This window comes from Argopecten irradians, chromosome 4 (assembly GCF_041381155.1).
Source record: "Argopecten irradians isolate NY chromosome 4, Ai_NY, whole genome shotgun sequence".
In the NCBI taxonomy this organism is placed as follows: Eukaryota; Metazoa; Mollusca; class Bivalvia; order Pectinida; family Pectinidae; genus Argopecten; species Argopecten irradians.
Window position 1 is genome coordinate 48,492,958 of NC_091137.1, and position 15,812 is coordinate 48,508,769.

Consider the following 15,812-nt stretch of genomic DNA (forward strand, 5'->3'; position numbering starts at 1 on the left):
AAGTATCCTCTTTACTGTATCAATCTTTCTGTCGGCACCTTTTATCATCATACCAACACTGATCAATTATTAAAGTAAAGCTATTTAAGATTGTGAAATGTTGAATACTTTAAAGGGCAGTGGTGTACTTGATGAATTTTATTATCTTTTGTTGTATTGCGTAATATCGAACTATTTTTACAAATAGGTATATGATTAAGATACTGTTTTAGTAATTCATATACTAATACCAAAAAGTTCCATACCATAAATACTAAAATGAATGGCATGGGTCTTTAATTTGTGTATAGTCCCTCAAGGACACTAATCAAATACACTACAATGACATTGTATTTAATACCATAGCAATACACAATAGTGATATCCACACTGCCCTAAACTACACAGCGTCTAGGGATAAGTTCATAAAGCTCATAAAGTAATAAAGTAAAATAAATATAGAATCTGGTTACAGTAGTTTTACAATTAAATTTTTTTGAAATGTTTTGTTTCATTTCGTTCCTTTTATTTACATACCGAAAGTATTTCTAACAGATAGATACATATTATGTAATCGTGTTCGTTTTGTGTGTCTTGATATAGGGGCAGATCGCCTCGAAAATTTTACAATTTTTTTTGTCCACACGGTTGGACTTACTTCTTTATCCCATATTTACCTTTTGATGTAATTCGTATCATACAGACTTACGTTTGATAGGATCCCGTGTCATCTAGAAAATCCTGTTGATATTACTAATTTTAACTCCTAAAAGCTAGATATATATACTGCTGGAGCGTTCCTGAATTTTCAGGAACCTGACTCGTGTTAATTTATAAAGCGATTAAAATATGAATGATTATGGTAATCGGAGGTATTTGCAGTTTTTATCTCCCTATTGTATAAACTAATTTTGATCTTTTACAGCTTCCAATCCATGTTACCAAATCGCCACTTTCAGTTTTCAAAACTGTTCTTCGTTGTAAATTAAATGTCCTTTCTGTCAGCACCTTTATTGTCATACAAAAACTATTCAACTATTAAAAGTAAAACTATAATTGAACATTGTGTAATGTCGAATAACATACTTTGAAAGCAGTGGTGTACGTGTACACGTACTTGGTGAATTTTCTCCTCTTTTGTTGTTTGACCGTTCATTGCGTAATATCGGGTTATTTTTATATATAATTACAGTATATGGTCATGATCATGTTTTAGTATTACATATTCTAACCCCAAAGTACCATACCATAAATAGTATAATGAATGGCAGAGGTCTATATTTTTTATAGGTCTTCAAGGACATCAATCATATAATTCCATTGTATATAATACCATTAAGGTATTAGCTAGATTGTACCGTACATTATAAGATTGTCGTATGGCTAGGCGAGACACCAGCTTAACACGGGCCACTTACGGCAAAGGCCAAACAAACATAATGTTTTGTTTAATATCTGGACAGAGGGGATATAAGTTTTAGTGCTTTGACTGTGGTTTATTCGGAGTAAATTCTGGCCATTTTGTAAGAATAACTTTTCAAAAATACAAGCGTTTTCACAGAAAAAATACCAGCATTTTTTTCAGCAAAATACATTTGTTTAATTAAACAAACTTCCTCTTTCTAAAATCAATCAATCGATTTGAAGTTGTAACGTTTTGGAATTAATGATTAAAGATTTTGTTTGGTTTAAATGCCCAACTGTTCAAAATTTTCACAACAAACGTATCTAAGATATTTCGGCGTATTTAGTTATTAAAATGATATAATAAAGAGGGTGTTAAGTGATTTGTTTTTGGTTAACCATGAAGTACACTTCCACCTATACCAGTGCTTAACACACTGCTCTAACGTAACTAGGGCCGTAGGTATATATAGGTACATAAATAGAATGTGTATTTAAACTTCTGTTAGGGGTTCTTTCAAAAAGACAAACTGCAAACATTTAAATTATTACGGCCGTGTAGAGTTTAACCTTATCGGATGTGATCATACAAAACATGGACCGCGGGGGAGGAGTTTGTTACTAAAGAAAACAATTCATCTGAATAATTACCATCTCAACACTATCGGCGAGTGCGTCTACTGACAGGCACTGGATTTATATAGTTTTACAAATTTGACAGATAGGGGTAGAACTATCTCCGAGGCGGGTAACCAACCGAGGTATGATTGAATTATAATGGATTAAATGATTGACGTCACAGTAATGTGTGTCTAAGGTTCAATATATTGAAACTATTCACAGACGCGGTAAGTTCACGGTCTTCGTTTACGAAATATGATTTATTTATACGGGTATACATTTAGATATAGTCATTCTCCGTGACATGCCAACAGAGACAGACTGACAATGCATGGATCTGCACATATAGGTCGGCTCTAGCATGTTCATGACTCGTCTGTCATTTTATCAGTATGGCCGAACTGATAGACTTGGATCTGTGCTCCAGTCCTCAGGGCGATGTTGTGCAGGTTACCCGTAATCCACGTGCAAGTCTGATGTTCTATCTACATTGCATAAGTAACGTTTTGGATTTAAGTGAACATTCTGCGGACATTAAGAAATTAAGAGATTATGAAAACTTTCATCTACTCACCGACGATGAAATTGATGATCTTCTTATTATCTCTGTGCAATTTTACCCGGCAATTCTTTTAGACAAATGTATCATATTGAATGATGACAAATGTGGTCGGTTCGAAAACAGGTACGTTGACCTGGCAGATGCTCACATGGATTATCCTGTAGTGGAGGCAATGACTATCGGTGGTGTGGAGTATAAGGTAACTCGTGCAATGTACTTCACAGTGACATTCATAGAGGAGTACTATTATATACCCATGTGTCATTTCAATGCTAGGCTAGAAAGACTAAAAACGGCTGCACATCGTTATAAAGACAATGGAAATTGCTGTACAATTCTATGATGCAAAAGTGTCTCATCGTAGATGCATGTGCACCAGGAAGCGAATTGTGATCTCAGTACCTTTATTTGGAAGCTCACCGTCGAATAAGCTTGTTGAAATTCATTCTTAACAAGCGGAATAAATCTCATTTTGAAATCAATAATTAATACTCGTCGCAGTGGAAAATTATGTTTACCTTTCTACCAAAGGGCATCTCATTACAACGACAGATAAAGAATTCAGCAACGACAAAATATAGGTAGTTTTATTTATAAACCTGTTTTGTTTAATCTACTTACTCGTGTCTGTGGAACAAATCTAAGCAATACCTGAATTAAAAAAAACATACCACATAGGAACTTTAAAGTCAATGCCAACGTGCTAAACAGAATCAACAATAAAGCGTAGACATTTAATACTGTTTGGGCAGGATATCAGACATCGTAAGAATGGTGGTGGAATGGCGGTATACAGGAGTACACAAGAACGACCAGTGTTAACAGGTCAACAGATTAATGGCATTAAATAAGAACCTGTAGCTTATTATATTTCAACAACTGGATTCAACATCGGCAGTAAAAGACGAAGATATGTTTGGTACAAAAAACATGAAATATTCTACATCTAAAACTAGATTTACATGTCAATATTTTATTGAATAATCAACATATGAATTGGAAACATATTTTTGGTATTATACAGTGTGGTATATCATAAACGATATATGTAGTTTAAGGGTAAATGCATGTAAATGTCACTTATGATGTCCTGGCGTTACCGAATCGAATGTCATAGCAACCGATGGATTTTTTAAATACACACTTTTTTGGCCCTATAGACTCTGGTGCTGTATGTTGATAACTGATGTTATTTTCGTTAAAAATCAAGATATCATATTTTTTTACAAATGCTATGCATGCTATTATTTGGGAAATATTCTTCAGGAACTTATAATTGTGTAAACATATGCCATTATTCTGTTTTCTGCTCTTCTTTTCTTTTTAATGCATTATAATAGTTGTAAAAATAATAATATACATAAAATGTAATTCAATACGCGTGTAACAAGCTTTTTCAGTGACTTAAAAATATTTTATTTCATAACGTAAACTTGTCGAGATATCACAGAGAAAAATGTACCCCAAGAAATTTAGAAATCTGATGAATTAGATGGAATTAAAAGATAAGTACATAAGTAGAGTTTAGAGAGTTTAACACGTACACATTAATTAATTGTGGAGTAGTTTAACCTGATGATACACTTTGATTTTTCTGGTGTAGCTTTTTTAACAAAATAATAAATCCAAATTGAACCTTAAATATATAACAATGAAATAAGAATAAAGTACATGTTGAACATTTGAGTAAGTATCTACGTATGCACGATTCTAGACGATTTTCTTCAATGATGACAGGCTTTATATAGCCAGCTATTGGGTTCATACTTTTGGTATGCATCATTTTGGTAGACTATTTCTGAGAGTAGAAATCCTTTATTATTAATTAATTGTTTACTGAAATTGATATCAGAAAACATTCATTAAACGTGTTTATTTATTGAGCAGATCAGTGAAGCCATTTGTAGGTTTTCTGTTTTATTCTAGTCATGATGTTTAGTTATAATGATTAAATACATAATTATATGTTATATTAACATTATGCTTTTACCTATGTTTTATGATAGGATATAGTTTTTATGTCCAGTATCAAGGGCATATGTAAATAAGTAATCTGTAGCAAATATAATTTTATATAGTTTGATTCGATTATCTTATAATTCAACTATTTTTCGTTCGTTTTTATTTATTTTAAATATGTATCTTTTCTTCTTTTCAGCATGTTTTTTCTTAGTGCTAACACAAGTACAGTGTGATACATCCCGATAACGCCTAATTTAAAAAGTGTCATAATACGAATATCATGTCATTGTCAGTAGATTTTTACTGACTTCATGACACTATTAATGATTAAATTGAAATAAAGTAGATTCATATTGTACGTATGATAGCTCTTTTGTTGCAAATGTAATTAACCGTGTATTAATCTAAATTAAGATTGTTGTTAATTTGATTTGTACACGACATATATATTTCTTAGGCTAGCTTATCATAAAAACCACGCATACAATTGATTGAAGGTATTTCAACACCTTATATACTAAACAACCCCATAACAACCTGTACACATAATGAAGACCCGAATAAAGCTTCTATGACTGACCTGTTTAAACCAAGTAAATTATTGATGATTTGAATATATCAAAGGTTTGTCGGCCTACATTTTATTCTTCAAGAAAGTTATGGAAATCGATGCGAGAGAAGTGGTTGTACAATAGGTTATATTTACCGCCGGTTTATTAGTAAAGAGTTTTCTGATCAGAGGCATTAATCCATAGAGATTACAATGGATTGTGTTTGTGTGCGATAAAGGCTAAGTTCCGCTCGTCTGATAGTGTGTGCTCTCCGCATTAGGGCTCTAATAGCAAATTAATATTATTTCTCTTTGACATGTTTGTGTTATAACTGCTTACAAAACGGGAAGTTTTAAAGAGTAAAAAATCTATGAAAGACGAATTCCTTTATTATATGTTATTTGTTGATAAATACATGTAGGTTGGTATTTAGGTAAAATGTAATTTCAGGATTATCACAGATGGATTATCATTGATCACATTACGGACCCATTCAGCCATGTCAGATGGCCATGTCATACAGCATATCACATTATCCGCCTGATATCCAGTGATTTCGCCCGTGTAATATTTTTGCATATGTTACTAGTGTAATATGACCTGAAGCGATTTTCATTGGCTAGAAATTCATTATGACGTCAGACAGAAATATTAAAATGACTCCAGAAAAAAAGACGTGACGTCAGTTGACGTTAAATTCTTTGTTATGTAAAAATAGAAATTCGAATTTTTTTGTTATGTAGGTATTTGTAGTTATGTGAAAAATGTATCTTAAATTTTTATTAATTTCATATGAGATTTTATGAAACTCGAATTTGTAATTTTTTCTCGCAAAGGCTCGCAACAATAAAAATTTCTAAGACTCGTTTCATAAAATCTCATATGCAATGAACACTCATGTAAGATCCTTTTTATATAAAACAATATATAGACAGATCCGTCACATTTTTTGTCAATATTTCCATGAATACGTATAAGGTGATAAATAGAATCTTACGCTCGCTCATTTTTATGCGCCACTCGCCTAAAGTTTCATGACATAACAAATTAGCGAACTCTTAATGAATTTCATATAACATTTTGCACATATCCACTCGTGTAATATCTAACACAATCTATATAAGGATTCCTACGCGACAAGACATTAATAGTCTACAATAGTTATATCATTAACATAAATAACACCCGTACACAACAGGAGGCTATGTCATATTAGATGTTTATATAACCTTTGATGTTCTTCAGCCCCCTATCAACTTACACATACCATTCAATGAATGATTCGTCAAGTATTATACAAAACATACATTTCATTACTGTCTGCGTGCATGTGTAAGGTACATTTAAACCCGATATAGACAATTAGTCTATTCATAATTTCCATAAAATTAGAGTTTTAAGTTTCTTATATTACAAGTTGGACGTACCGGTGCGGGTGTCATATCTTGAACACGTATGTCCTGCACGCTTTAAATCTATAAATACATACATTATTTAGTTCGAGAATGATTTATAATTGTGTGTGGATGAAAAAATGGTTTGTTCAATTAGCAAGGTTTAAATTGATCTACAAACATAATTTAACAATTGTACAACGAATAAAAATTTACAATATTGATCTTTAAACGTACATATGATGTATGCTTATAACGGTCCATTACTAAAGGCAGTAATCTCATTAAACCCTTCTTCAGTTCTTTGCTTTGTAATATTAGTCAGTGCAGATTATACATGGGGAAATATACCATCAAGAAACTGGTACTGTTAAACAACTTACACATTTCATTATCTTTCGAATTTTACGTTTACGTACCTTTATTACAAAGCAACTGACATAGGAAAAGATTCAAGTAGTTTAATTTTCATTGAGATGACAGAAAGGAATAGGTCTATATCACTAGATCTGTGGTTACATGTACCAAAGATGTGGCATACACGTAATGGACCTTGTAATATGTTTAGCCAGCAAAAGCTTCTTTAAAGACACATAAAAATCATGTGAAAATATTAAAGTTATTTGTGCCGTATTTTCACATACATGTACTCACGAAACAAAACAAGCTTTTAATATGTTAATCACCACCAAAAGTTACTAATATTTTGAAAATAACAGTACTTTCAATGCATTAGTTTTAATTTTACAATACAAATAAAAGTAGAAAATTGTTTTTAGCAGTACTGCCAAAAATCATTATAATTTTATGTACCATATTTAATGAAGCGAAATGAGTACGTACGGTCAGATCATGAAACCAAATTGTGGTCTACAATTTCATTTCACATTTTTACACAGTTATTAGTAACTGTAAAGTGATTTATGCAGGAAAGTTTCCATCTAATCAAACATTAGGTATAAAAATAATTTTTGAATACATAATTTCTGTCTTGTAAATAACGTTTATCAAACGGTATGGTTTTCAATAGATTAGTGAAACAAATCAACATGCCAAAATGTTCGTAAGGTTACGGCACATATAACTTTAAGAGATTTTCCAAAGCACCTTCAAAATGCCTTATTCTGTATTTGCATATTATAGATTTGTCTGTGTCTCTGATTGTTACGTCATGCTTTTATGAGTGCAACGTCATAAATTTGACATAGAATGACGCCATTTGTACTCATACTGAAATGACGACACAATCGATACTTCGAGAGAAGATTTTATATGCTTTGCCTTAACATGTTGTCTCATCCTTTGTAACTAATAAAAAAATTAAAATGAAATGAAATCGATACTTACAAGAAAAGCAAAAACGGAATATATACATGTTAGGGATATACGTTTTAGCTTGCTTTCCATCACACCTCTGTTCAACTATGTAAACCTCGATTGTTAGCCGAGAAGCTAGTGAGATTTTAAGATCGGCAAATGAAACGTATTTAACTTTGTACAAAGACAATGTTTATATAGATTGTGCACATTTTCATTATCTCAAATATTGGTGTAGTGTAGTAACTAACGACGTAAAAACGTATTACCAGGTATTATATATTTTCATAAATTCAATTAATCTGAAATATACGCCAAAGCTGATATGTATTGTTAGAAAATGAACAATATATTATTACGTGATGTACGTCTAATTCCTGGGATTATTTGCATCGACGTCACCAACTAGCTTTGGTGGTCAAAAACCTATGAATTTCTAGATCTGAGGTTCTAGGTGAACTAGCAAATACATATCAATAACAAGATTCATTCCCACTTAACCAATATACTGGAATACCCATAAAAGTTAGAAGTTTTATGAAACAGCCTATAGCCTTATCTGTAAATATCTCCTATTGTTCTATCGTTCACACCTGGTCTCACTTGGCCAACAAAATACCTTACCTGTATACTGTACCTCAAAATTCAGAATGTTGGCTAAATGAGAAGACACTATTTGGCTCACTTCTGTTCGTAAACTTGAAATCTGAATGGTCGTAACTGTTGATTGGAGTAAAATACCAAGAAAGAAAAAAAAAAGTATTGGGTGAAAATGATGTCATCTTCAAATAGGGTTATCACTTTGGGCCGTTTTACGCCCACTCAGTGATAAGCAAAATATTTTGCATGAAGATACATTAGGGTCAGCTGCATATTGTATGCTATTGAGAATATCCGATTTTTTCTGCCCTCATGGTAATTTCAGAGGTCAAAGGTCGAAAGGTGAAAATTCAAATTTTCATTGTTTTTTGCAGATTTTGCCTGTTAATATTGGGTTTGTGAAGTTTAGTTAAGAAAATTGATGAAAAGTTCAAAAAGTAGGTCACAGCGACCTAGTTAAGCATTTATTCTATTTTAGCATTAAAAAATTTAATATTTTTGCTGAAAACTAGGATTATTCAAATTTTTGATAGCCTGCAATTCATGTTTAGTACTGTATAAGGATCTTGTATAGGTGATCGGGTGGCGTAGTGGTTAAGCCGCTCGCCTTTCACCTAGCCGGCCGGGGTTCGATCCCCGACACGGACGTGAAAAGGTCAGGGGTCACCTGCCAGATCACGTGGGTTTTCTCCGGGCACTCCGGTTTCCTCCCACACTAAGACCCCTCGCGCGCTTACATCCGGGCCATCGAGAGTGATTTACATAAGTTGTATAACTTGTTTCTCAATCGATGTAAAATAAATAAAGTTTATATTATAAGGATCTTGACCTGACCTACTTAAATGATTACATCCTAGGGTCACATTGGCTAGGTCACGTGCAGAAATTAGGTCATATTCAATGAATAGTATCATCTGTCCACTAAGCATATGCTGTTTTTTCCCATGTTTAAAGTAGGATTTTAAATTATTTAGACTTGTTTTATGAGCTTAATTTCAAGCAACGCCCTCACTGAGGTAAGATTTTAGTATTATCGTGAGAGGCGACTAAATTTGGAATCTTAATTTCATAGTTACATAGATGTTCATCCATTCCATAGCTTCCTTTGTTCAAATATAGATATTTGAGTAATTTAATATTAGATTGGATATTTACTCGTTATGCATGTGTTTTCAACTTGAATTTTAATGTTTGGTGGTCTGTGTATAGGTGAAAATGAGACTTATTTCAGACATTGATTAAATCAAACGATGGATGTTTATTCATCAGTAGATTCATTTTTACATTTTGCGTTTTCAAATGGGAGTACATCGCACTGGCTGCACCTACAGTTTTATATTAAAGATAATTACATAGTTTTTTAGTCCATTTTCGAGTCATTTGGTAAATCGCTATTGACCTTATCCACTGAAAGAGGTCAGTGTGTCATTGCTGAGAGAGATTATCAGATGATCGTAATATATTCATTATAAAGCTATTGTGTCTCATATGTGCAAGGCATGTCTAGAATTAGCCAATTAGCCAGCAGAAGATGGGACATTGGTATCAGATTTGTTTACATGAAAACATTATAGAACTAGTACCGCTACAAAGTCAATGTGATCATCCAACCGGAACGGTTATTTTATTGTAATTTACAACTTAATATACATATCAGGCATCGATGATAGAAATAATTACTGGTGAAATGGAACGCCGTACCACCTCAATTGTAATCTACTCCAACCCTGCAAATTAATTTCGCTATGCTAATCATCTTATTAAAAATGACATTATGGTGCTGGCATTGCATATTCAGGCTATTATTTGTGTTAATCCGTATCAATCACAGTTAAATTTAATCATCATAAGCTTATAGAGACCGCAGAACCAAATGATTTCGCTATATACGATATATTAACGTTTGCCGCTGTCAAGGTTAAATGGAGTTTTCAAGTCTGGTCACCTGTCACTAATTTTGAAGAATGGCATCTCGCATACCTGTGAATAAAAAGAAATAAAGATCTACCATCTTGCTAAACTTTTATGTGGGGAGTGCCATCTTATGTTGAATTCCGCACCAAAAATTGACCAAAATATTCATGAAATTCTAATATTGATTACCTCCCCCTGTCAGACACACACTTGACAGAATTTTAAAATTTCTTTATATATTTTACATCTACATGTATTGCCCAACCCACACATTAAACATTTGAAACTGATGCACCCTGGATACCCAATCAGCAGGCTCCGAAACATTCACCTCTCTATGAAATCTTGTGCCCAAAAGGGGATTTCCAGGAATCTATTTTTGGTTTGATTCCGCGGTCCCTTATAAGGTCAAATGTAAGCGAGGAACAACATTGTCAATATGACTTCGGACATTTCACCCTATGACTTCAAAATCAAGTTTGAAGATACTATATATGCATATAGTTCGTAGGATTGGACTATGGAGAGCATTTAGTACTCGTGTACGACCCAGATTTGTTTTACCTAATGGTCCATATACATCGCTAACGGAACTATAACAAGAAAACCGCCTCATTTTTTGATCCAGTAAATGCAAAGATGTGTTGTTTTAAAGTGTTTCTTTAGAGAGTGACTATACGCAAATTATCTAGAGCACAAGGACTTAATGTACCGCGGTCTTTGTCGGCCTTACCTTTAATCTCAATCTTATCACCTAGGTCAATTAACATAAAACAATCCTATAACCATCTTACCTTAATGCAATTAATGTAATCCTTAAAGTAACATCGTGTTTCACTGAAAAGACATAATTCTAACGACAATAGCTTTTAAATGTTTCCTTTTGATTTATTGCATAAAAGAATAGAATATCAACAATAGCAATAACAGGTAATTTAAGGATAGGGTGTAAAATCGATAATCAAATCAAAATCATTTTTTATTTTTTCAAAAATTGGTTTCGAAACTACTTGTTAACAGCAAGGAAAAGCCTGTTTGGTTGGTTTTGTAATTATCAAAACATGCAGCATCATCTAAGCAAGAATAAAATGACAAAGTGTGTAAAATATCCACTAGAGAATACTCTGAATGATGAAGCGAAGTTGTAACTTTTTATGGTCACTAAATCTTACATGTTAATCGACATTTGAGGTGGATGCTAGGAAATGAGCTCTCAATACTTGCTCTGATAACAAAGAATACTTATTATATGAACATAAGACACATGCAATTTTGCAATTTTCAGGGAAAAGTAATCATATCCACCATATCTTTAACTATAACATATGTAACATTAAAAGAACAACACGATGTTTAGAGTCGTTTATTATCTCCATAACCTACAGATGACACTGTAGAAAGGCGGGGCTTCTCACGTTTCTTCTATATTTTGGAAATATAATATTTCTTGCATAATACATAGTATAGAAAACAGTATGGATGTTTAAGTGCGAACGGTCTTCATGTTTGGTGACTCTCATAATTAATATGATAATAATGTCAGATAACATCCAATAAAATTAGAGCTGTGTTAATCATCACTCCTTGATGCATGTCGGGACACCATCATCAAGACTTAATTATCTATTATATTTCAATCATAATTAAGATGTCATCCAGAGAGTCTCCTCTCCGTCGCGAACCGTAATTGGTCATCCAGTCGCCTTCACATTCAATAATATCGATCAATTAATTGGAGTCTTGATTTCACAAGCACTATCCCAATAACACTACGTAAAGATGTTCAGATAGACAGTATGTCAAAATGCTTCCCGGGATTAATTTGTCATTGGTAACTTTATGTTCAATTATAGTTTATGTTTCGGCTGTAGAAGATATTATTGTCGCATCTGTGATATCAAATGGAGGAAATCTGCCTTATGACTACAGACGGGCGGCCCCAGCTGCTGACCTCGCAATACAGGAGATAAACTCGCGATATAGTGGAATTCTGAATTTTACGTACCTCTACAGGGATCCTGGCCCAGACTGTTCAGAAAACGACGTCGGGGCGATCGCTTGTGATTTATACCACCAACACAACGTCACGGGGTTCATCGGTCCAGGTGAGTTTGTGAATTTTCTCATTGTCAATAAAAAGAGATGGAAATATTATCAACTGCTATACTTATTTTCAAATATCAAGACTTTAAGAAATCAAAATGAAAACAAGTTGTCATCAAAGACAGAGTTTACAGTAGTAGTCGGTTTGTTCTTAGTACCGAGAAAAGTTGTTATGAGTAATTACATGCATGTGATATAGATGTACTATTTTCCCACTGAATGTTTTTCAAATAAGGACATATGATTGCTTTCGTATTTTGCTTATCAAAAAGTATAAGAATGTCTTTATCCATGAATCAGAAATGAACACAAACTATGACGTTTCCGAGATACGTATTTTGTATTAGTTGTAATAATACATATAATGTATAGAGGAGAAATTCTGCTCTGAACGGTTTGTCCGACATATCGAGAAATTTGACCCATTGAAGTTCTGTTGTAGATGATGCAATGACATAAAAGGTCAACAGCCTTATAATGGCTCATAATACAAAATCAAAATAAATTTCATTTAAAGGATTCGTTGTGTTGCGTACGTTTGACAACCTGTAGTTAACCTAGACCAACTTCATCGATTACATAGTACAGGTGTCTAATTGTTAGAACCAATTAAAGCTTGTGTTGTCTGGTGAATTTTCTAGGGATTAAATGTAATTCTCGAAACAATCACTCGCACGTCACAAATTACGAATAGACAGGGCATTGTTTAGTTTTTAATGGTTTTATGTTTCAGATATTACCATACTTTTATGTTCTGTATAGTCTTTTTCTATCAATAACATTAAGAGTATAATGAAATATATAGTTCAATAAATGTTGAATAACGGAGGAAAACAACGTGTAAAGAAATAATGAAATACAACAAACAGAACAAATCACCTAATATACCAAACATAAACGTTTACATGCGAGAAAGTAAAATAACGTTTTCCCAAGGCTAGTATGGCTATGAAATGCACCCATTATTCTTCATTTCATTAAATTGCATTTCGCATTTTTAATAATAGGGAAAATGAGTGAATATCAAAATCATGCAATTACTTATGATTTGTTTGATATGTCTTAATGCAATTATATGGCTTATTAGGTTTAATGTGTTATAAACAGCCGGGTCATTTAAGGACTTGCCATGTTTAGGACGTGAAGGAAGGCCGGAATACTCGGAACAAAACCAGTAGTCTATATATAACTGACAACTACCCCACATTGATTTAGATCTCGCCCTCCAGAGGTGGAAAGGTTCATGGTATATCGTAACATATCGGGACATGCTAACCATTTGGCCACAATAGCTCGGGGTTATTGTCGGCGTGTGCTTTAATATAACTAATGTACGCTAAGTTGATAGATAATTTCAATGTAATTTGCTTTAAACTATACTTATACTGTAAGGTAGACGTTATGACTATTGTCTTTCTTGTGCTATAAAGTTACCAAGGTCCAATGTCAGTTCAAGGCATTTCCTTCAATGAAAAGATGAAGTAATCAAGCGGATTTAAAGTCGGTCATGCTGGTATAAATCAATTCTTATGACCATAACCTGTTGATAAACTTAGTGATATCAATGCTACTTCCTTGAAATTTGAAATTGATTTGAAATGATTGTTAACTATTTGGCATTCATTTGTGAGGAGCACGTAATAAATGAACAAAGAGAGAATAATATAAGTTTATATATAAGGTTCTTATATTTTCTAATGGCAAATAAGTGTATAGATGTGTTTCTTGTTTCAGCTCAAAATAAGTAAATAAAATAGAGTAGGTCTTTATTATCTGGGTTTTTTTCGGACAGAAATAACATTACATCTAATATTAAAGCAATGCACTAATCTTATTTCTTCACAACAATATGATGATATTGTGCTTTCGTAATCATTTTACGTGTTTTACAAATGAACTGTAACTAATAAAAAAATGTCTTCATATGTAATTTAAACATTAATTACTGGCATAACTAAGTGGGGGTTCTAGACCTCTAGAAAATAATATGAATGTTCTTGGAACAATGCGCTTCTTGTCAACAGATACGGAATATCAATGTTGATCTGCTGTAGGATCGTTAGTACGGATATAAACAGTATCAGCCTTATCAGAGTATCAGAAAGTTTCATTTCAACGAATATATAGGATTTTTTCTTTAATTGTAAACATCTTCTACAGATCTTTGTTGCCAAAATATCGTATTTACGGCAACTACTTACATTCATCACATCGAAACCAGTATAATAAAGTATGTTTCGCTTAAGCATTAAACATGGGTAAAAATTCCCAGTACATCGAATACTGAGATGACTATGAATTGCAAAACAACTCAACCCAAAGAATAAAATATCATACCTTCAGACGTAAGAAAAAAAAACCTAGATTGAATTGCATAATTTAAAGTCATGATAGATAGATCTTGTTCAAATTCTCTGAACCAGACGTTCGTTTGTAATTTGTTTTGCATGACTTAATATATTGGAATACAGGAGGGATTGAAAACGCTTAGAAGTAATGTAGAAGAATAATTTTCAAATGATAAAAAGTGTATAATTGTGTCACTTGTACATCGCCCAACCAACATTTGTATTCATTCTGTGTACATATACACACACATATATTGCTCATAAACATATTTTAATCGCGACGTAGTATAGAACACAGGAACATTCTTTGACATATATGATGACCTTTACAAAACAACCTGTCAACCAATATACTAGATGTAATGGTTAAACGGGTTGAAAGGAGAATCGTTGGGAACTAAGCTGGGGAAATGGGAGACCTTACGAGACACTCAATACTTTTCTAGTAGTATTGTATTTTGTATTTTTAAGTTTAAATGATTCATTGTGCATGTCAAGGCTTGTTTTTATTGTGCTTACTAATTGTTGTTATTTAATAAATTTAACTACGGATGTATGGAGAATACAAAAAGGAAAACATTCAATATGTTCCAATTGCTGGTCCTGTGATCAATACATGTACATGCAAATGTATGATTTATACTTACTAATAGATAACATACTGGAAATGTTTGCCTAAAAGGCGTCACGCAATGAAACAGTTTTCAAAATCAAACCGAAAAGCCATTGATGTCCTTTTATATAACGTAAATCGTCAAACAATCAAGTTGAATTGTCTCTGATGAACCTTATTGATTAGATCATACTTGATTGTCAATCATTTGATAGACTGTATGTATAGAGAGTCAGCTTACCGATGTCTGGACAACAAAAGAGTCTGGCAACAAAACGCAGAATCTAACAGCATCAAACGTGTACGTTACAGATTAATTCCTTCACATGCGTTACTCCTCGAAGACAGAGTCACGTGTTCTATTATATATATATGAAGCCCCGTATTACTTGTACTTGGAATAGACAACAGCAGTAGAAGAAACGGGAAAGAAAGAGCACTATG

The 15,812-nt window shown here is 32.9% G+C and overlaps 1 protein-coding gene across 1 annotated transcript; it reads left to right on the forward strand.

Annotated features, from left to right (window-relative positions):
- Positions 1-941: 941 nt before the first annotated feature.
- Positions 942-4,884, forward strand: LOC138321876 (uncharacterized). Its single transcript, XM_069265880.1, has one exon. It carries the CDS (start codon positions 2,397-2,399, stop codon positions 2,907-2,909), a length of 513 nt encoding a protein of 170 aa, XP_069121981.1. The 5' UTR covers positions 942-2,396; the 3' UTR covers positions 2,910-4,884.
- The last annotated feature ends 10,928 nt before the right edge of the window (positions 4,885-15,812 follow it).

Coding starts and splice junctions, on each gene's coding strand:
- LOC138321876 (XM_069265880.1), top strand. CDS start 2,397: ATGGCCGAACTGATAGACTTGGATCTGTGCTCCAGTCCTCAGGGCGAT.